A 22,419-nucleotide genomic window follows, 5' to 3' on the forward strand; every position below is an offset into this window, starting at 1 on the left:
AAGAGCTTATCTATCACCAGAACGAGCTCATTAAGTTCTTCATCCACACACATCTATGAACTTCATTAACTATCCAAGAACACCGGTTAGATTGTGACGAAAGACACCGTTAATTAATGCATGTTAGTCGACACCTATTCTGTTGATGAGCCTCCATTCATTTTCTGCTGACATGTAATTAATTAATTTGCGCTATGGGCTGAGATGCTTACTTGTCAACCAACACCTAGGTGTACATGTAATTGCTATTGTAAAGGGTTATGTTAACGGATTCACCAATTATCAAGACTGTGGCCAAACATAATAAATGTTTAGAAACGTTATTGAACACCCGTGTCTACCGTAAACCTTGGGTGAAGCTAGATACAGGCCGATATCATTTGCTTAAGAAAATATTCCGTCATAAAGTCATGAATATGCCTAACAGTTTCTGTCTGTCAAAGGCACGTACGAACTTGCAATTCCAACAGAATTTTCTAGCAAATGTTTAGCAGAATCCATGGTTACATATTCAGTTAACACATCATTACTGAAAAACTAAATTATTACATTTTCGGGCCGCACAAGTGAAGAAATACCAGGTTGCACATTTGTCTTATACTCATGCACCCAAAAACGACGCGTAAACCTGTAGGACAGAGGATAAAGAAATATCGATTCAGACTTACGAAGACAAATGTGATCTATCCAACTCTTTGTTTGCATTAATTGTGTAATTTGGCATCCGAATTGGACGGGGTCTGTTGCTAGGTTTGTAAAGCTGCTATCTATAGACATGGTCTGTATCTATGATTGATATCCATTGGCTGAGAAACCAAGGCTGTGGCAAATGGTGGTTGGAGTTTGAGGATATATATCTCATAAGCAGGCGCCTCCTCTTTCTCGGTCTCGATAATCTATGTCTAGTGATCGACTGTTGGAATCTCACATAAATTATTTACCCTACAAGGGATTGACTTTCACTAAGTATCCCAGCATAGACAAGCTGCGTTGGTGTGTTAAGTGTGGCTATGAAAGTATTTTAGAGATTTATAATGCTCCTGGGTGAGGCCCATTTGTAGAATCCTCCATTGTGAAATAATAGTATATGTTTTCCATTAGAAATTCACTAGTAATAATGCTTTTCCAAGTAAGGACGGAGAGATTCGTTACACACTGGTCTTTTTTTGCCGTGCCTCACACGGCAAAAGGTAACTTAAAAGAAAAGACATTAGACCAAATGCATATATGTATGCGTCTTTTTCCGCTGACCTTACCCGAACCCTGTTTTGCCTTTTAGCCACATGTGCGTGGAGTACGAATGGCGGGACATCGTGTATCTTTTTGCTGTGACATGGCACACCCCTAAGTCTCGTGGGAAGGCCTTGTTAAAAATTTATTAACACAGTTACCAAGCACGTCAGAAAACAATGTCTGTTAGCCTTTAAGTATGTTGTCACCCCTCTTCATAAATAACTGAGGGTATTATTTCTTGACTTTTCCTTTAGTCTACGCTCAAAAGTTCTGTTAATCTGTTAATTTTAAAAGAAAGTCTGCTCTCTAAGTGATGCTAGAATTTATTCTGCTATTTTATCAGATTGTTCGGTTAAGTATAACACACACATTCTATGAATTCAACATAAAAGTTATATTAAATGTACAGGATATTATGTTGAATATAACAGAATATTATGTTATATTAACAGAACACATTCTAGCATCGCTCAGACAACAGATTTTCTGTTAAAATTAACATATTAATTCTTCGAGTGTAGCTATGTTTTACTCAGAATACTTTGTGTAGTATTCTCCAGTATTCTGCAGTATAGTTGTTGTCCACCACTCTGGCTTGAGAGATGAACACACCCTGGCAAACATTCAGTAGAGCGTGGCTATTACAGAGGGATTTCACTGCAGGATATGTATCTGGCGGGCAAGCCCAATTACAACCAGACGCCCATTCAGCGGTGTGTGAATTATACAGTGTCACCACAACAACACAGGTCTACCGTGTACCAGCGAGGGACTTTCCCAGCTAGTGCTAATTTGCTGCGTTCACGGGGCGGAGAGACCTGTTGAACAGGCCTGGATCTGCCTGCGGTGCAAATTTCACAAGGCATAATCAATACGGATCAAGTTTTCTATCGATCTGCCGGGAAGTCCTTAATGGAAGTCATCGCTGCGGATAACAGATGTTCTCAGTCTACTCTTTTCTCAAGAACTAATGGTTGTTGTTGAGATGTACGTCTTCCCGGAGATTATTGACATATGCCATGTTGTAGACATTGTAGAAAGGTAAGAAGCAGGTGTTTCCCATTTGGCCCCCAATGGGTGCGGTTCTCTGCACGAGGCAAGCTCAAAACGAGTGCTGCAGTATACATGTACTACAACACAAACTTTTTGATAAGTGTCCTTCTCTTTTCTAATTGTAGATGAGACCAACATCAAAGCCTTCAGGATGAGTCAAGCAGTTTTAAGTAGAGCTTTGGAAATATTGACATATAACAGCACAGGTGCGTTTGAAATTTATCCTCGCTTCTCCTAAAGAGTTGGTGTACCGATAGCGTACTTTACCAGTCAGGCTCATCCCACAAAGAACCGTCTGCACTCTAACTGAGACAGCTTAAACAAAACATTTTCTAATCGGAAAGAAAACTTAACTGAAGCCATGAACAGAATCACTGCCAAATATTACCTCTACTTCAAACCCTAATAATGTTCATCATCTGTGTTTTACATTTTGATCTAACGAATTTATTCATGAAAGAATCCTTGCATTCTACCCCTAGGCCTGACAGTATCCAAAAGATCTGCACAACGTCCCGTGTACGCCTTGCTGATGATACAACAATCTTGTGTGAAAGAGCCAAACGGCTTACAAGCTTGCAATTCCTCGATAGGATTCTGATTGCTTTCTATTTTGAGACGGGCTCTGTATCACACCATGTAAATCCCGCAAGTGCTTTTCCATGAAATCTCCCATTTGAATAGATCGCTTTTTAAGTTCTGTACGTTAACAACTTTAGTAGACTCTTGTCCAGTAAGCGATGAATAACCCCTAGCAAATTAACCGCTCAAATCTCTGTTTGCCGTTTTCATAAGTGGTCGTTTGTGTTTGATAAATTGCAAGTGTGACCATGCAGATAACTGTCGTTCCACTTTAAGCATAAAATATTTGAACTGGTTTTTACAGGTTAGTTAAAAAAAGATGCACATAAATCATTGAAAATATTTTGACATACGTATACATGCAAGATAGGATGCTGTCCCCGATCTTGTATTTCCATAAGCACTCGTGGTGTTTGAAATATGAAGTGTTTCCACCTACCTCCTTCCCCACCCTCTTCTAAATATAATGCGTGTCAGTGGTCTCAGTTTGGAGAAATGCAAAGTTTACCATCTTGCTGAAAATATGTTACATATGCCTTGTCGTCGATTCTCTGGTTTATTCGATATTCTGTATATATATATAATGAAAATATCAAGATATACCGATTAAGTTATGCATTTGATGTGTGGGCATACTACCAATCAAACTGATTTCGCAGGCAAGAAGACATCGACAGACAGGATCCCTAGAGATCTGCACCTCTCTTACTGTCTTTAAGGTATTGACGGCAATTAATGTCTTATATGAAGTTCGTTGGCTATTTTGTCTTACGCCAATATGATATATACATTTAGCTGTACTGCTGCTGAAAATTTCTGCATCAAAAGTGAGGGACAACTTCCTCTGGTGCTTGCCAAACGTCAGAGATTTTCTACGATTTCGTCAACTGATAATCTTTAAGCACGGAACGAATTTCTCATTCCAATTTGGTACATAGCCACGCGAATACATAGCAATGACCAATATCGCACTGAAGGAACACCTCTCAAATCAACGAGGCTACGCGGAGGAACCCAAGGCTTAAACCACTCCGTATGCTTTAATGATATACCTGAGTCATAATATTTATCTACCGAAAAGGTAATATTTGATTGATATTTATGGCTAAATAAGGAGGAAAGTAACCAGACGATATAAAGTCTTGAATCGAACAATACTATTTATAAAACAACAAAAATGTAACAGTAAGCAGAACCTAAACCACACAAAATATTACAATTCCATGTGCTTAGTTACTTATTTGATTGATGTTTAAGGATGTACAACACATATTTATTCCACCCTATGACCGCACTGGTGAAGTCACTGAATGTAGCTCGTAGAGAGGTAATCCACGTCCTTTGCACAAACTGTGTCAATTTGTTTTATTTTGAATTTACTAATTAGAATGTTTTTTGTTCCCAAATACCTTAGTAAAAATACATGTAGAGGTGCAAGTAACATTTCTTTATTGTGAATGCACTAACCACTCAGTTACCGATTATAGCTGTCTATCTTAGGCAAGAGGGGGGGCCTCCGTGACTCAGTTGGTTAGCGCGCTAGCTCAGAATAATGACCCAGGAGCCTCTCACCAATGCGATCGCTGTGAGTTCAAGTCCAGCTCATGCTTGCTTCCTCTCCGGCCGTAAGTGGGAAGGTCTGTCATCAACCTGCGGATGGTCGTGGGTTTCCCCCAGGCTCTGCCCGATTTCCACCCACCATAATGCTGGCCGCCGTCGTATAAGTGAAATATTCTTCAGTACGGCGTAAAACACCAATCAAATAAATAAATAAATACTATCTGAGGCAAGAAATCTCTTCCTGAACTAAAGGCTGTCTAGAAATACAGTTGCCTACTGTACAGTATACAGATTATTGCACGATGGCATCATTCATCGCGCGTCGCTTACCTTTTGTGGTAAACTGTGAACGGGCGCATCATTTTAAAGCAAGACTTCAGAATTGCTCATATGCTAGCAAACGATGGCTGTCATTTTTATGGGGTTGAAGAAACCGGAGTGCAAACCACCGACCTTTGGCAAGTTATACTGATGAACTTTAACACGCATGACGTACACAGGTAGGCACACCATACTGATGGAAGATAAGTGGTTTCCAATTACTTATATTGATTTGCTTATTGAATCCACATGCTTACATGCATATTTGTTCTGTTGTTTACAATAACTCTAAAACGAGGCTGTAAATCATTAGGAAAAGCGAATGCACGGGATGGGGTCTCATACAACATTGAGGTTATACCATTACTTCAGTGAATACATGAGAAAGGACATTACTGATTTCTGCATTTCGTCTACATGCCATGTCGTTACAGCCACTTTGTTACAGTTCTGATGTTTGGTGACATGGTTACATTGCACTGTGAAGTGAATCGGTTACCCGCACATTACACAGTTTTCTGACTAGATAATCATGCAAGATTTAGACCTGATCATCCTAGGTTGTCCTGACTTTTTGTTATACGGTATAACCATGTCTGCTTGTTGCCAAGCTGCATACAGATTCTGCAATAATGTCAGCCAGGATTGTCTGATCGCATTTGCTATTGTCTTGACATTCGTCAGATATTTAATAATGATTATCGATGAAACTCTGATGCAAATTTGTCAGCGTGCAGTCTGAATTGTAAGTCTTCTATAAATGTCACAGTTGTGCTAGCTAATTCCTCCTCTACAACGCTCCCCTGGTAAGACTCACTTTGACAAAGTATTCCTCTGCCGCTGTTAATGAGAGCGGTGATTTTCTGACTACCGGATGGTCATTGTGATACTGAGAGTTTTCTCTGCTGTCTTGAATACTGACGGAATGTCACACTACCAAAACCGGCCTGCGGGCGTCTGCCAGGCTGACCGAAAGATAACGAGCTGTGGCAGAATAAGGCCTTCCAAGCTTCAATCCTGCTGTAAACTTCAAAATCGTGCAGCTTCAATCGATTCGGGCTTTGTCGGGCCAAATTTCTCTGTAATATGAGATGTTCCCGTTCATACTGGAATAAATTAAGTCACAGGTGCTGTTCCGCCAGCAATCTGTATGACTTCATTTATTGTCACGATGTGGAGAGATTATACCAGTGTTCTGTAAGTTGAGAAATCCTTTTGGCTTTTTGTAACTCACTGTTAATTTTGAAATTCTCTGTTTGTACTGCATAAATGAAAAATATTGTGTGGTTAATATATCTCTAAATGAGAAAGGTGATATTGTTATTAGACACTTCCACATGTTACACGGTAAATGGTGAAACATCATTTGGGCTTTTCATAGTATCAGTTTCCAACAGGAACGCTTTTACTAACATGTTTAGCATTTTGTCATAGTATAAACACTGCTATATTAGAACTTAACCTTTCTTGTAACTGACTATACGTAAACCAGAAGCCCTGTTTTCAGAAGAGGTCACGTATTTGAGCTAACTAATTGATCACAGTGTGATCTAAATTCTGTTGGCTCGTAACTGTTGGCGAGAAACATTAGACACCTCTCGGTATGTTGGACAAAATTGGTGTCTTCTGTTTCTCTATGACAGTATATCGTGTGGTGGTGGCGTTTAAGTTAGTACTATTTAAGCTTTTGCACGAACAATTAGAATGAAACCCTGGCTATAGCCTATAAGTTGAAATGACAATATGCTAAATTTCACCGGTTATGTGTGACCATTTTCCCACTATCACTGTTGTCGCTACTCTGGATTTATTGTCCATGCTGTATAATCTATTATATTACATACCAGCTTAAAACAGCATTGTGCTGGTGGCCTGAACATCCTTGAAATCTGGTCTTTTTTCTGTGTTTCCCCGTTAGTGTTAAACCTAATGACATTACAGCATCTTGAGAAATTTCAAACCAGTGACGACTGATAAGTTAGAGTTATCATCACTGCATGTACCTACTTCTGGTTAAGTTATGGTGCGAGGGGCTGTCTAAGTTGCTACGATTACAGCATTTACATGAACCGTTAGAATAAAGCCCTAACTGCATGAGGTGGAGTGACAAGTGTCAGATATATACGTGTAAGCATTTGCCAACTATCACACTGTTACCAGTGTTCTGGTTAAACTGTTAACACTGTAGTATTTTCTTTTACAGCATCTATTGACCTATCTAACTATAGTTTGCGGCGTCGTTCCTTTTCGGAAATGCCAAACCGGATCATTTGTCGTTCGAAAGCGGATTGATAAGGGAGACAACTGCTGATGGAAATACTCTGACAGCATTTACGTTGGAACATGGTTAATACACAGGGCATTCATCAAGTCCACTGATTTTGTGCCGAGTCATTTTCATAACCTATCTTCATCACATAAGAGACGGCAGTTAATGAGTGTCTAGTTTTCTATGGTTTTCTTAGAAAATTACGACACCATGACCATGGTCAGGTTTGAGATGATGAAAACCCGAAACGTCCATTTTGGTTTAGGGCTAAATGTCTGGTTTGACAGTTCTCTCACAGAAACAGGAGACTCTACAGCGATTATGTATGGCACTAGAATGATCTTTCTTATCCAAGCATATCTGTCATATAGAAAGTGGTTTAAGTAAGGATATTATCCTGATGTGATATTTACACTTTCTGGGTACGGAACAGATGGGTAAGGATAGTACTGTCTACTTAAACCACTATGTGTATGGCATCCACAAATCGCTTGTGTTCGCACAGGTCAAAATAATGAATTCCAGATTAAATGCATAGAAAAGAACTTCCTTTGTCTCCTATGGACCTATTTGTGTACAAGGATTTGCAACGTCTCCTCTCATGCCACCTCCACGACAAAAGGGATAATTTCAATTGTGAATTGTAAATTATCCTTATTTGGATCATATTATTATTGTTGTTATGTAAAATATGCACGACTCTAACCCTGGAATAAGCCCAATTAGACACAGTTACGAAGCAGAGTTCCAGAGATTCTGGACATTCTGCATATTCATATTTTATATATGTCTTGAAGCATTTGTTTAATTCTGTGTAAACTGTGATGATTTCAGTCTAGTACGTCACTAGTCTTTAATTTAAAAACTAGTGTGTCAAGGATACGCCATTAAATGCTTTTCCTTTAATTTTCTTAAATTCTAATGTGGGTGCAGCACTGTTGTTCAGGACATTTGGCGATCCGTTTCATATTTATCATAGCTATCTAATTCCATTTAACCCTGGGCCAAGGGTTGTATAAGCATATAAGTTTATTACATCGACATGATGCTTCTATAAACAGAATCAACCAAAAGCGCAACTGCATAAGTTACTTATATTTATATTCCAAAAATGGAAATACTCGGAAACGGGTCTTGGGACTATCGAACGCCCCATCATGATTTACGAATCATATCCAAGTGTCAGACGTTAAGATCAGTTACATATTTATCTTTATGGAATGCAAGTCTGGAAATAAGAAATGCTGATGTGTTTCGTTAAATTGCGATGATGTACCAAAGAAGAAACAAAATTATAGACCTATGAAGATGTGAAGTTAAAGTGATTCATAGGTAACATTCCATTTCTGCGCTATTTGTCAAATCTATCTTGCTTTGATCCTAACATTTCTACTTTATTTCTGTCTATTACTATTATTGTTTATGAAAAACGAACATCAGTAGTACTTATGTTTAACTATAGAACATAAAACTTAAAAGGCCTTTATGTTTGGAGTGTTTCAGTGATTAAATTTCAACTCACAGTGAGAATTGTTTACACTGAAGCATGTATTGAAACCATTGCAGACACGTGGCTAGGGTCCACTTTCACAAAAATTTCGCACAGGTACGATAATCGCACATATAGGACAATAGTACGGTAATAAAAATGTACGATAAAAATGACGTACACCGCTTTGTGAAAGCCCAGAAAGTTTGAGTATGATTGAGTGTGAAGAAGGTTGCTAATTGTTTGATGCATTTTTAATTAACGTTGCATTTGAGCTGAAGTCTAACCATGACAAACAGAATGTTGTACACTGGTATAGAGGGATACAATGTCTGCCTGGCGTCTCCGTTTACGTCCATTACCGCCTTGGCAGGAGAAGGAAGCGCGTGTCGCGTATGGACATCTGACTGATCTGGTGGTTCCTTGCTGAGAGGCCATTCCCGACACTCCCTGATGAATGCTCCCTGATATTATGAATAAAGGCCTGTTCTGCCAAGCAGGTAAGAGACAGCTGGGCAGCTAGTTATTACATTGACCCATGGTAACAATAGCTCTCATATGAACAAACAGTAGTATGTTTTGTTGTGGCTAAGCTCTGTGGTTTCTGTGCTGATCTGCCACTGGGCAAGCTCAACAGACCAGAGGGATGCTTTACCACGCCACGTCTCTAGGGTTACTGTTGACTTTTCCCAAGCCACTCTCTACATCTGGACGTTGCTTCACAGCCGGCAGTCAACCTTCGAGACTAATGACACCGCAGATAACCATTATCTAACGAAGTCTCTGCCTGATAAAGGGTGATATTTGCCGCTGTCTGTGCAAATATAATGTTTTAAACCCACGCCTCTAAGGACTCCGAGCAGTGCCGATCTAATGGATGAGTTAACAATTGAAGACAATGTGACAGTAGACGGGCATAAACGGAACAGTGCCGAACTGTAAGTGACTGATCTCTTACTTACGCCATACGACTACTACGTCACGGTGTTTTAAATTGAACTGGATGTCATTCTTAAAATATCGACTGTATTCCCTACTTCGTTGAAAATTGCTTTTTCTTAATGTTACAAGCTTCAATGCTACTTAAATAGTATATCTTACATATTCCTTTAAGAACTAGTGTTTTAAGTCGTTTGGAAATAGGTCTTGCGATTATCGACTTAGAACGTCCCTTCAGGGTATATGTGGTATACGAATGTCGGACTTCACGCGTAGATTTACCACAACGTTACGAAACGTCAAATCAATTGCGTGGAGAAAGAACAGAAATATTTACGCGGTGTTAAAATTATTTACAAAACCACTTTTGATAGTGTCCATTAATAGTGTGAAATTTACATGCTAAAGATATGTTCAGGTATTGGACACGATGCAGACAAGTGCTCAGCTAGGCTTTGCCCCAGGAATTAACACAAAACCACGCCACTGAGGCTATTGTTCCAACTCGACTGGCACATGTCTATTTATATACTATATACCAGATGCAAAGTAGGAGGCGCCATGTCTTGCGCCAAGATCTTAAAGAACTCATGGGCGGCGTTAACAGTACGGTTTACGGAATGTCAAAATTTTCTCAATAAATGTGTACACAACAGCTGTATTATTAGCAGTATTTTTTTCATCAGTTTAAAACGATAATGACTGCAATCGACAACGCGCAACTTCCCTTATAGATAACGGATTCGAAATTATTCATATCTTGATTTCTTAACTTAATCCAGCTTCGAAGACGCTTTTCCAAGTACAGCATGATCTAGTTGCAAGCGTTGTCTCCGTCTCACTGTACATAATGATCCTTATCTGACCCATTCTGTTTTCCCACCGAATCCATTTTAGGGCCGTACCCGCTGAGACCATATCTAATTTAAACGTGATAGATCGAGGATAGTATGATCGCAGTTTAATACTAGATTGCATATTAATAACATTTATAATTGAAACCCTGAAAAAATATTTTTCAAATATTTTGAGGGATTACTTACATTTTGTACATTTTTCATATGGCAGGGTCAACAGTAAATGTTTGGAACTTTAACAGCTATACTTAGTGTACCATGGAAACCGGCCATCTGCACTATTTAATATGTCAGGGATTCCGCTAGGAAGTTGTATGCGCGGAGTGTTATCTTAACTGTCTTGTGCCTGCCTGCAGAACCATGCTCCAGGGTTCGGTGTTTGAAAGATGGACTGGTCTGATCGTGGTATGTCAGTGGGAGTAAATGTATCAAGGCTGCAGCAGTGAAAGAGAATCCCTCCGAGGCAGACTCAGCTGTCAATTAGTTTCCATATGCACTTCACAAGTAGTGCAAAGGCTTATTTTTCTCCTAAAGCGTAAAATTATGGGGGTTCCGGAAAGTACTTTTTCGTTCAGGACCATCCGGTTGTTTGGTTGATATTTTATTTGTAGAAATCATATGTGATTACTCAGTTAGCTCGGAAACCGTCCAGTCTTTATGGCAGTCATTTTTACAGCAGAACATTACTGCGCCAACGTGCTGTTTTGACAACTGAATTAAATTAAAACAGTTTTGTTTTAGTGTTCCTTTTCACCTTTTCTTGATATTTTCTTTATGATGACATTTTTTTTTATTTCTTATTCTTGCATTGTCCGCTTTGCAATCGTTTATGTCCGTTCTGTTCACAGCCGATTGGGCCAAACACGATCTGAATCTATGTTCATGCCTGGCCGTATTGTTGACAGCCATGCATCCTACTCATGTGCCTGTGTGGTTTTACATGGGATCATTTGTTTCTAGGAAATGATTTATGATCCGCGTCGACTCCGCGAAAATCCACGGGCTACATAATAAAGGAATAATGTGTCCACTATATGAAGATCCGGGTGGCACTGACAAATCCAATCATAATTTTCTACAAAACCGAATTGTTGTTATTGTGTTGTCTGCCTCACTATCACCAGTTTAAACAAACACATCAGGCTCCACGCAACGTGACCAGTGTATGTTCATCGCCGGTAATAGCCCTCAGTTCCCCTGTGCATATACAAGACGGGATAAATCAGCACAATCTGACATATTTATGATTTGAGATATTGACCCTGTTCACTCACGAAATGTAACTGTCCGGAATCTTTGTCCATAGATGACCTCTCGCCTTTAGAAACAAGATTAAGACTACAAACCACAGCTACTATTCGTACTTCTTTTTTAAATATGATTTTTGGCCCCACGATGATATAAAGGGAGAGATGAGCCTGTTTGGTCGTGATATTAGTGAATATAAAAATGCTCGTCTCCACAGATACAAATAATGAGAACGCTTTTACACTGCAAAAAAAAAAAAAAAAAAAAAAATACTTCGTGGCAGCACTAGCTCCTGTGAACTCAAAGAAAGCACACTAACCTAGTTTACTCTTAAGGACACGATTTCTCTCTGTCCCCTAAACTTCTTATTTCTCTATCTCACTTGATTTTCCTGCGCACTGTAAGCTGAGTGACAAAGTCTACCAGATTTTTGTCTTGTTTGTCGGTCTTGCACTACACCTACAAAATCCCAAATAAATTGTCCATCTACGTGCAGTAACTGCTGCGAGATTTCACAAGAACTAAATCACCATGTCTATTTTCATTCGTATGCATTGAATTGTGTACTGTTGGCTGAAACTCACACCAGCCATTGTAATGTAGCTTCAGGCATGTGAACCGAAGAGTTGGGGCGCCATAGATTATGTTGATGACCCGACGTGCGACAGAATCATCACGCGAAATAATATTGCTATCATTATTTTAATTTATGACACTGAGTAAAAAGTTGTTATCCTTTGCAAACTTACAACACACTAAGAGTAATTATCCGTTAAAATGTGTATTGTATTTCCGAAGCTACACGGCAAAAAATACGGAAAATAGTATAGTCTAATATACAAGCTTACCTCAACGATTTACAGGCCGATATAGCTGACAGACTGACATGATAGAAAAGACGACCAGAATATTGCGGGGAGAGCGCGTGTTGTGCCGGTTGACCACACGTCTCTGTGGGATTAGAGGTAATTAAGGTCTCCCATCTCTGTCTATGGCTGTATTCAGACGACTCAACAAATCACATCTCAGTTCCGATGCCAGCTCACGCCTCTTCAAGCTGTGCCTACCGGTCAGTTTTTGTGTCATGTCTAACAAAACAGTACTTTTGTCAGTGGCAGTTTGATTAGCCGCAACGTCGCCTGAGGTCGGTTGGACAAGAGAAGGTTCGAGATAAGATACTAACTCTGCAGATCAATGTTGGTAACCAGACCCCGAGTCCGACCAGAGCATGCTTCGCTACAGCCGTGATTGTATTTATAGTGCCATCTTGCGTACGTTTATCATCTGGAGGCTTCTTGATTAACGGGACGTTATAATCGCAATCGGTTTATTGCGTTTTCACACCATCTAGTTGTGCTGGGAGTCACATTCGATTGTGTGCTTTTTTTTCTCTCTCAAATAATGCCTCTGATAAAACCGGAAAGCTTTAGAAATGTTGGTGACAGTCTTGTGTGACCTTCAAGACGTGCGGTGGCGCCAGAGTCTACTGGGGGTATCACTACCAATCTGTTGGGTGCCGGACCATCTCAATGCCACTTACCCGTCCTACAGCACAATTATACTGCCGCCAGCAAAGTTGAACTGTCATCAGTTCTGACAAAGCAACTGGAACATACCAACACAAAACTCATATGGGTTTCATTAAATTTGAAGCTGGTTTTCCTTAACACCAGCTTGGGATGTATGTTCTTAAAGTTGCGTCTAAAAAGTAACAAAATGCAATGGGGTTACTTTCCATTTTGCAGTGGGTCGTGGAACCTGTACTGTTCTATTGACAAGGAAAGTGGTGCTAGCCGTAAACCTCGGCCCTCGGGAGAGTCACAGTGTTCGTGTTGGTCATCGGGAACCCAGGGTACCATGAAGATGGCGCTGGTGGAACAAGGTGATTCAGCCCCTCCACAGAACTGCCACAGACTAGTCATCCTAGGCTCCGCCAAAGTGGGTAAAACCTCCATCGTCTCACGCTTTCTTAACAACAAGTTTGACGACAACTACACCCCAACGATTGAAGATTTCCACCGGAAGATTTACCGTATTAAAGGAGAGCCTTACCGTTTGGACATCCTCGACACTTCCGGCAACCATCCATTTCCGGCCATGCGAAGGCTATCATTACTCACAGGTAAGTCTCACATCGGATCGTTTTCTATTGCATTTTAAAACATCTGAGCATCTGAACAAAAGACTTAACTCAAGCATAATGATGTGACAAGTTTGTGGAAGTCTAGCTAATGGTTGAGTGTGTCTTTCACAGTATTGTTTCTATTTCATATCAAATGCATTAGTACTTTTTCTTAAAATGTATAAACCGCAACCTGTCACTTTCAGTGGAATATGCATAGATTACCACCATTCCATTATTCGAGAAATTTATGGTTTATGCCCCGATGGTAGTACCGCACATTTATCTGGTGTTATTCCAGATGACAGCCATATATCAAATTCTGTAACAGTGATGCCGGTCGTCCTCGGTCGACGGGTACCAGACAAACCTATGTACAGTTAGCCGGCATTGTACAGATTTGTTTCTCTGCAGATTTATACATTGTTAGTCTATGTTATAAAGTCTTTAAGATAACCCAAATAGTTATCAAGCATTTCGCTTTTAGCTGTCCTAAAATATCCATTAAATCCGTGATGGGTTAGGGCTTAGAATAGAATGCCACCGTTCGGGATTTGAGGTTAGTTCGGACAGATACAGCGTAAAAGCTATTTCCAAAATAAGACCTAGTTTAACATGGATGTTAGATTGGTACATGGACGTCGGTCGCGACTCCTCAGTGGAGATAAGCGTGTTTTATGGGGAGACAGTAATTCTAAACTTTGGTGCGGTCGAGCGTTCCATCTAACTGGGTTCCGGGTCGTGTAAACTGTGCTCTCGAGACATATTATGTAGTCTGGTCCTGTGAGTTTCCACTCCACAAATACTGGAAACACCAGAGAAACGTCCATCAGCCATTTCATTTCCAATTTAAATTGCTCCCATCAATGCCATTTGACGATAGCCAACTGGCCTGTGATCTCCAACCATGCATCCTAACTAATCTTTAACACGCGAATTATGCAGTAAAGCTATTCTGTTGTATATTAACAAGTCTTTCGTCTTAACATTCAAGAAAAATGATTGACTGCTCTAATTGTGCCTAATCCAGTTTGAAGAGCGTTTTACAGCCTGTCCACAACCCTAGTATACAGTAGACTCACTATTTACCTACATATTGACACATACTGCATGGGGTTCCACCCTTGTGATCCTTGTGGCTGTAATGCTGACGGTACTTACGGTTTGCGGTTGACCGCTGTTCGCACCTCTCTTGTCTCTGTCTATACTACAGATCTTGGCAGCATCCTTCATGTTGCTGACAGTTTGTCAGATCAATCATACAGCCTAGCTATGTACGTGAGAGGTCACAGTGACATAAGAAAAGCAGTTCATTGATTGTTGAAAACTTTACCGTGTGCGCTTTTGCCAGTGGCTTTCTCACCTATGTCGAAAGACACTGGTTTTCTAATACGAGTGAAAATTGTCGTAATCCATGTTAGCTGATGAACATTGTGTATGAACATAATACCTTGACAAATGAGTACAGATTTTCATTGGTCGAAGTTGAGGTGTGTGTGAAATCTGCTTTTGATCTTACTTTTGTCTTCGGATAAACAAAATGTATCAATCACAGCACTCCCTTTTTCCATAGCAATCTTGGTTAGTAATAGTACTTCGGATTCAAAGGTTTTTCCTGTTGTCTACATGCTAACAACGTATATCACACTTGTGCATCACCGGGGGACGATTTCCCATCTAATTGCAAGATGTCTTTTGACAGCTCTACAACTAGAACTATACATGTAACACTGGAAATAATAAGTGGAATAATACTTTATTTGAAATATTAGAGTAGAAAATTCGAAACGAAATGTAGGCATAAGTGGAATGGAGGGCCAAGGTATTAGGATTGACACCTTAGGTGGCAAGTCACCTCTGGGATCAGTCGTGCATGACAAAACTCAGATATTGACAAAAATTGTATATTTATTTTTCTCAGACTTAGGCATTATAATATAGTCCTAACAGAATTTCGAACAGATCAGACTTTAATATAATTATTTTATTAAAAATCAGAAGGACAGCATCCTGGACACCTAGTCGACATACTCCATCAGGGTATGCCGTGTGCCACCAAGAAATTCTTCCTTCAGTTGGTTGTATGTGTCCTCCATCCGTCTGTATTTCTTTCCCTTAAATGGGGGAGCAGCACCGCCCTGTAACTAACCTGATTGGCCGCCTGTTCCTATTTTATGGTGTTATTGAATTCGATGATATTCAGATGGGTTTTGTGGGTCATTCGTGTCAGCTTTTAGTGCCATCCTTCTTGGTGGTTTGTCGTCCTAGGCCCCTTGGTCTCAAAATGACTCCACATTTCTTTAGGGAGAGGTCCTTCTAACCACGTTTCAACCATGTAGTCTGCAAACTGACGGGCATTGGCAGTCTCTGGTGATTCTCTCATTGCGTCCAAAAAACAGATCGTCAACCAGTAACGTTGACTAAGACTTCAGGGAAGTGTTTGAAGTTGACTTCATACAATTTAAAGCTACGTTTAGTGCTATTAACTATTGGAACTAGAAGATTACATCTAGGAGATTATGTCTCACAAGAAAGTCGTTTCATGTGCTAACGATCAAAAAAAGTGGAAATATTGGACTAAGTAATGCATTCATTTATCAAAAAGTTTCAACCAACAGATATACTCATACTGTTTGTAGCAAAATTAGGTAGGAGATGCTTCTGTTCAGTAATGAGTATAAAATCACTATACTTTGTGAAAGAAACAGATCGATGGTAAAATATCTTCAGAAAGGTACAGGGTTCGATTCCTCAAAGATATTTTTGACTTAAGCCAAAATATTAAACGTTGTCACAATGCCTAGTTTTTGATTTGGGGGTTAAAATTTTGACACATTAGACTTAAGATAATATTGATGAAGTGGTCAAAGTTTTAATTTACAAATCTGGAAAATAAGTTCATATTTCAAATTTTGACTTAAGTCAAATTTGGCTTTGTGGAATCGGATCCACAAATTCTGTAAATTTTGCAACGTTGGCTTTAGAGACGAGATCCAGTTTACTTCTGTAATGGCACTATGGCAAAATACGACAAAGAACTGTTCCTAACTATGAGTCCCAGACCCGGGTTAGAATATCCAAAGAATAAATTATCTTCATGTTCTGCTGTTGTTTCTATTTCATATTTAGCTCTGTACGTCGTATTCTTGATAACTGCTAATGATGTATAAAACGTTATTGATTCTTGTAAGCTATCCCTAAAAGGGACATCCTTCCTTTACCCGTTAACTGATAAGCGTGTAAATTTGGCTCATTTAATTTTAGCCTCTGCTTACCTCCTCGTTAATCGCAGCTTAAACAGTCACTACAGTCATAATCAGTTATTAACGTTCACTTCGACGTATCTTGAACATATTTAACTTTTTGGAGTTTATGAAACCTGGTATTGTCCACCTTCAATTTTCATTTCATGGTTTTGCTCTTAGCTTCCAGGGACAACTTTCTTTTCATTTGGTCACGCTTTTAAGAAACCATTTACCACATGTCATCCGGTGAAACAGTTCGCGTTGTAGGTCTGTCATATTATTAAAACATTTTAATGTTTGTGTCCAAAAAAAGACATTTGTATTGTTTCATCTCGAAACCGTGGGTTTCCCCCGGGCTTTACCCGACTTCCTTGTAACATAATCATAGTCACAGTTGTAAAAATGAAACGTTCGGCGTAAAACTCCGTAATAATAAATCAGCATATCCAATTTGGCCTATACCAAATCCATGTGCATTGGCAGATGTTATCAATTAAGTTACTATTTCGAATCATTGTGCTTTACGCGACTCATAAAAGCCTCATTTCTTTTATCTGGTTATTCTGTTTTGTGAATAGTGAAATTTCCACATCGACCATTTTGAATGTGTCCTTCGCTTATTCACAATGACTACTCTACACGGGGTCAAATCACCCTATATCATGTCCATTTTCCTACGACGAATATTAACAGAGTAGGCGGCACGCATGTGCATGTGTTGATTATGGCGTCGCTACCAATTAATTAAATGGTTAAAATAATGGTAACAACCAGAGAAGTGAAAAACCTAGTCTTGCATTAGTATAAACTACGATAACCAGCCGTTTGTTATCTTTGCAGCAGGGTTTTATTTTAAATATTCATGACAGTCCTCAAATTGCAATAAGGATCCCACATAGCTTAGCGCTTTGTTTTATACAGAATGGCTTGATAGGATACAGCTTTTCACTTTCGGCTATAGCGAGATATGGGTTTGCGGAATATGGATGTATATAGCAAAAACAGATGATAGTGAAGTCAATCTCCGTGAGGATGCATCCAGTTCTTTATCATGTCAGACATAAGGCTTTATCTCGCACGATGAGCACAGAGTTCTCTCCACGTGGACAGTTTTGGGTAACAGATGTAATTCCGTAATTCCTTTCCGCAAAACCGCAAATATTACTGCCTCAGAAATGGAATCCGTTGGGTCTAGCCCTTAAGACTAATATGACCGATCGTGCCGATATAGCTGACAAGATTCTAATGATATGTTCAGCAAAATCTAGACCCTTTTGTCGGAACACTTCTTCTTGTCTTCAGTGCCTATTTTTTTTATCCACAACCTGCCACTTGGGGGGAGCGTTTTGCTCCAGATTCCATCATAATGAAATTCTCTTCGTAAGTGCAAGACAAGCTGTTATTTGTTGGATTTTCTTTTTCATTCTGTTGCGTATCACCTTCTGTTTACATTATTGATGTTAGCTTCTTTTGGCTGGAGCGTCGTGGATTTAGCTGTGATTTAAGACATCTCTTCGCGATTATATCACCCAGGCGAGGATAATTTAACTATAAATTCAAAAACTTGATGGAAGTGCCTTTCGCTGATATTTAAGAGCCAAGAGATTTTCCGTTCTTTCAACTTCAAACATAGTCCTTTAAAATCTTAGCCGTAGTTTTAATCACATCTTTGGGTCTGCTCCAGTGTTGCGTGCTTGAGCTTTTATCTTGAATTAATCATACCTGTGTGCTATTAGCGACGCTTACCCACGCCTGGTGCACCTTCAGTAAAACATGTAGCACTGTTTGTTGCCTAGATACGACTCCGTTGGTTTGATAGAAACCATGTTGTGGGCAAATGAAACACTCCATAAAGGTTTCCACGTAATATGTTTTATTCCTGGAGCGTATATATGAACAATACTGATGGAAAACTCTCTTTGGTAACCCATAGTGTTCGTTATTTTGTCTTTACAGGTGATCTATTCATACTCGTTTACAGCATTGCCAGTCGGGAATCCTTCGAGGAGGTGGTGCGCCTGCGTGATCAAATTATTGAGTGCAAAGGTCAGTGCCTGAGAGACAAACCCCGAAGGACGACAACACCTCCCATGGTGATAGTCGGCAATAAATGTGACAGAGAAAAAGACAGGGTCATCGATCCGTCAGAGGTTGAAAAGCTAACCGAAGGACAAACCAATTGTTGCATTATAGAAACATCAGCAAAAAAAAATATTAATATAGAAGATGTTTTTCTTCGATTATTTAACATTTCTAGTTTACCGGCTGAGATGAGTCCGTCGTTACACAGAAAAGTACACCCTCAGTATGTCGGAGGATCAACTTCTGGATCGGGCCTGCGCGGTGTGTCAATCCGCCGGAAGGCAAGTGACGCCTGTGGTACAGTGGCACCTAACGTGCGTCGACCGAGTATACGTACGGACCTGCTGGTCGCTCAGACACGGACAGGACGGACTAAATCATCCCCAGATGAGACCAGAGATACCAAATGTGCTATCCAGTGACGTCGTCTGTCTGAATAAGTGTATAAGTGCTTCATGACATAGATCATGTAGACATGGTTGTTTGAAATATAAACATAATGAGCATGAATTTGATGCAGGTTCATATGAAATGACAACGAGCGATGATCTAACTTCTCACGAATACCTCGTCACTGGTGGTTAACATTGTTTTACATTGGCGGGACCACCTATCCCACCACAACCATCTGGTGTCCTTACCAAAGAGCATGGATTATTTTCGCTCGTAACGTCCAAATGGACAGTGTGATAATAACAAGCGAATTGACCTTTGGTTGTTTTATTTGGATTCATGGAAGAAAGCTGTCATAAGTTTGTATATACATTTGGCACTATATGGTCATTATTATATCATATGATTCAGGCATCTCAAAAACCTCAGGATAATGCTTGTCCAGTCGAACACTGGGATGTTATTTCTACATAACGCTGTTCATCGTACTGAGGGTTATTGTTGAAATGCTAAGTAACCGAAAAAATTGTCATCTTGCGAAAGAAGGTGCTTTCAACAGTCTTGAATGAAGCACTTGGAGACAGGAGAAGTGGAATTTCCATTCCTCTCTGTGGCTTAGAAGATCTGATATTCTTGATTTTGTTGAACATAAAAAACTGAAACCAGACTGGCATGAAGAGTGTAATTGCTATGTATTTGTACATTGTGAAATCGATTTGTATCTTTGATTATGAGACATGTCAGTGATCTTCTTCGTGATGTCAGCAAATCGTTCACTGGGTGTGTTGTTATTCTTGTAATTTTATACATGGGTTATTATAATATACAGGAACAACATATGAACCTTTACAAATGTCTTGTCTTGTGCTAGTAATTGCACAAAATATTGGTCACTGTTTTCATTTATTTATTATACATAGTAGGAGTAGCACACGCTAAATTCTCTTTAGGGTATGTGCCTACAGGTCTGTACATATCAGCCTAGTCGAAGTGCAGTGCAGATCGTCCCTCGTTACTTTAGTACCCATTACAGATTTCACATTACGGCACAACTGATCCCATTTTTTCCGGATTTGTTTTGCTACTAAATTTACTTTGCAACAAAAATACGTTTATCTAAACTGTCAGACAAAATGGTTGAGAATACTAATAAGCTCAGTAATATATCTGTTACAAATTGCGATATGTGCAATAACGCAATTTATAACAAATGTATTTTATATGCTTACAATTTGTTATCACCCACCATTATTGCATCTGGTTAGTCCTGTTTGGTTTCTGCATATTCACAACAACATAGTGGCTATTAGGCGCAATAATTATTGTTTTAGCATACTGCAAAACGTGGAATAAAGTAAATTGTAAAAAATATCTATAAAGCCTAATTTATATAAGCATTCAGCTTTCACTTAGATCGTTTACACTTTTTGAATATTTATAATTATACATTTATAGTAATACATGTACTTTATAGTTTTATAATTATATATTCCAATTATAATATTCCACTGCAATATACATAATTATATCACTTGACACTTGGAACGAAATTTATAATAATGTGTAAAAAATTCATATTTGAAGGGAGTTTTTGTCATAGTTTCAGTCATTCTATCTACCACTTTAGGCATGGTCATTTTTGAATGAAAATTGCAGATGTCTTTTTGAACCAAATATGTTCTCTTAAGGCTGCAGTTAATAAGAACTTGATGAGCTTGTTTTGTAAATTACAATTACAAAGTGCGTTTTTATTACAAAGTGCCTTGTAAGATGGGTACAGCTCAACTCATTACAGCTTAAATATCAATTAAGACACTATAACTGGGCGCATTACTCGATGTCAGCTACAGAAGAAATTGTTTTTATGGTTGATCCAAGGACACAAATCACCAGTTCAGTCGATACACCAGTCGTTACCTCCAGAGGGGCGGAGCATTAGTTGTTTGGTAAACCGTATATGTCTTCAACCCGAATCTGATATATGTTGGCGGTAATGTGAATGTTTGAGAACAGGCTGCTCAGGGGCATTCCGGTTTTATGCTGTAAATAGAAATAACGTGACATTCTAGAAGATCCAGTTCCACGAACGCGAAACCGTTACTGCGTTGCCTTAGAGCAAGATGGCAGAAACTTAAACTAACAAGGCTAATATAAAACGCGGAGAAAGTCAGAATGGAAATAATAAACAAATATGTGGTTCATATAAATAGTTGAGATCATTGCCCGAAATACCGAATCTCTTTACTAGATCATATATATATATATATATATATATATATATATATATATATATATATATATATATATATATATATATATATATATATCCGCCAGTTAATGAGCATGTATATATAAAGGCCCTGTGTATAGATAGATGGTAGTCAACATTGGACAATGGGTTTCAAATGACGACTGTCTTAAAAGTTAATTTAAAGAAATTTTAAAATGTAAAGTAAGCATTCCAATTCTTAAAACATTAATGTCCTATTGCGTTTATACTGGCCATTTGTACCAAGGCTGAGAAAATAACCAATCAAAAACGGGCTGCTTTACATTGGAAACTTCACTAAGGGAAAGCATCACAGAAATTACTGCACCAACCGGGAATTTCAGCCACCTAAATAAACTATACAGGCTAAAGGTATGGAATGCCTCAACACTGAATGAGTATATCAGGACTGCTTCAAAGAAAGTTGTTGCACACAAACTCGCCACGCGAACGTATTAATAGAAGATTTCAATTTCAAGATTAATATCCGTTTCTTCAAGATTCATTTCAGTTTCAAGGCAACTCAGATTACGTTTGAGACATGGGCTACTTGGTGGGGAAGTGTTACATCCCTAGGAAACGGTAGCCTAATGACGCCAAGGAACCCGGACGGAAGATCTCTCGCACGAGGCATTGTACAGGATTCACTAATATCATCAAGGCACGAAACCTTAGAGTTTTAATACAACGCCTACCGTAATCACGACCTGGTCATTACGCTGCAGGTAGACCTGTGTGTGAGCCTTGCAATAAAAAT

General features: G+C 39.2%; 1 protein-coding gene across 5 annotated transcripts in view; it reads left to right on the forward strand.

Annotated features, from left to right (window-relative positions):
* Positions 1–20,680, forward strand: part of LOC135481817 (GTP-binding protein Rhes-like) — a 35,738-nt gene extending 15,058 nt beyond the window's left edge. For 2 of the 5 annotated variants that reach the window (XM_064761540.1, XM_064761542.1), the window contains exons 2-3: positions 13,297–13,673; positions 18,875–20,680. In XM_064761540.1, coding sequence (XP_064617610.1) covers positions 13,409–13,673; positions 18,875–19,422 — 813 coding nt within the window. In that variant the 5' untranslated portion in view covers positions 13,297–13,408 and the 3' untranslated portion in view covers positions 19,423–20,680. Of the gene's footprint in view, positions 1–2,411; positions 2,493–9,055; positions 9,446–12,414; positions 13,674–18,874 lie in introns of those variants that run through there. The other 3 variants (XM_064761541.1, XM_064761538.1, XM_064761539.1) reach the window with 3 other exon arrangements.
* The last annotated feature ends 1,739 nt before the right edge of the window (positions 20,681–22,419 follow it).

Source organism: Liolophura sinensis, chromosome 1, assembly GCF_032854445.1.
Source record: "Liolophura sinensis isolate JHLJ2023 chromosome 1, CUHK_Ljap_v2, whole genome shotgun sequence".
Classification (NCBI taxonomy): Eukaryota; Metazoa; Mollusca; class Polyplacophora; order Chitonida; family Chitonidae; genus Liolophura; species Liolophura sinensis.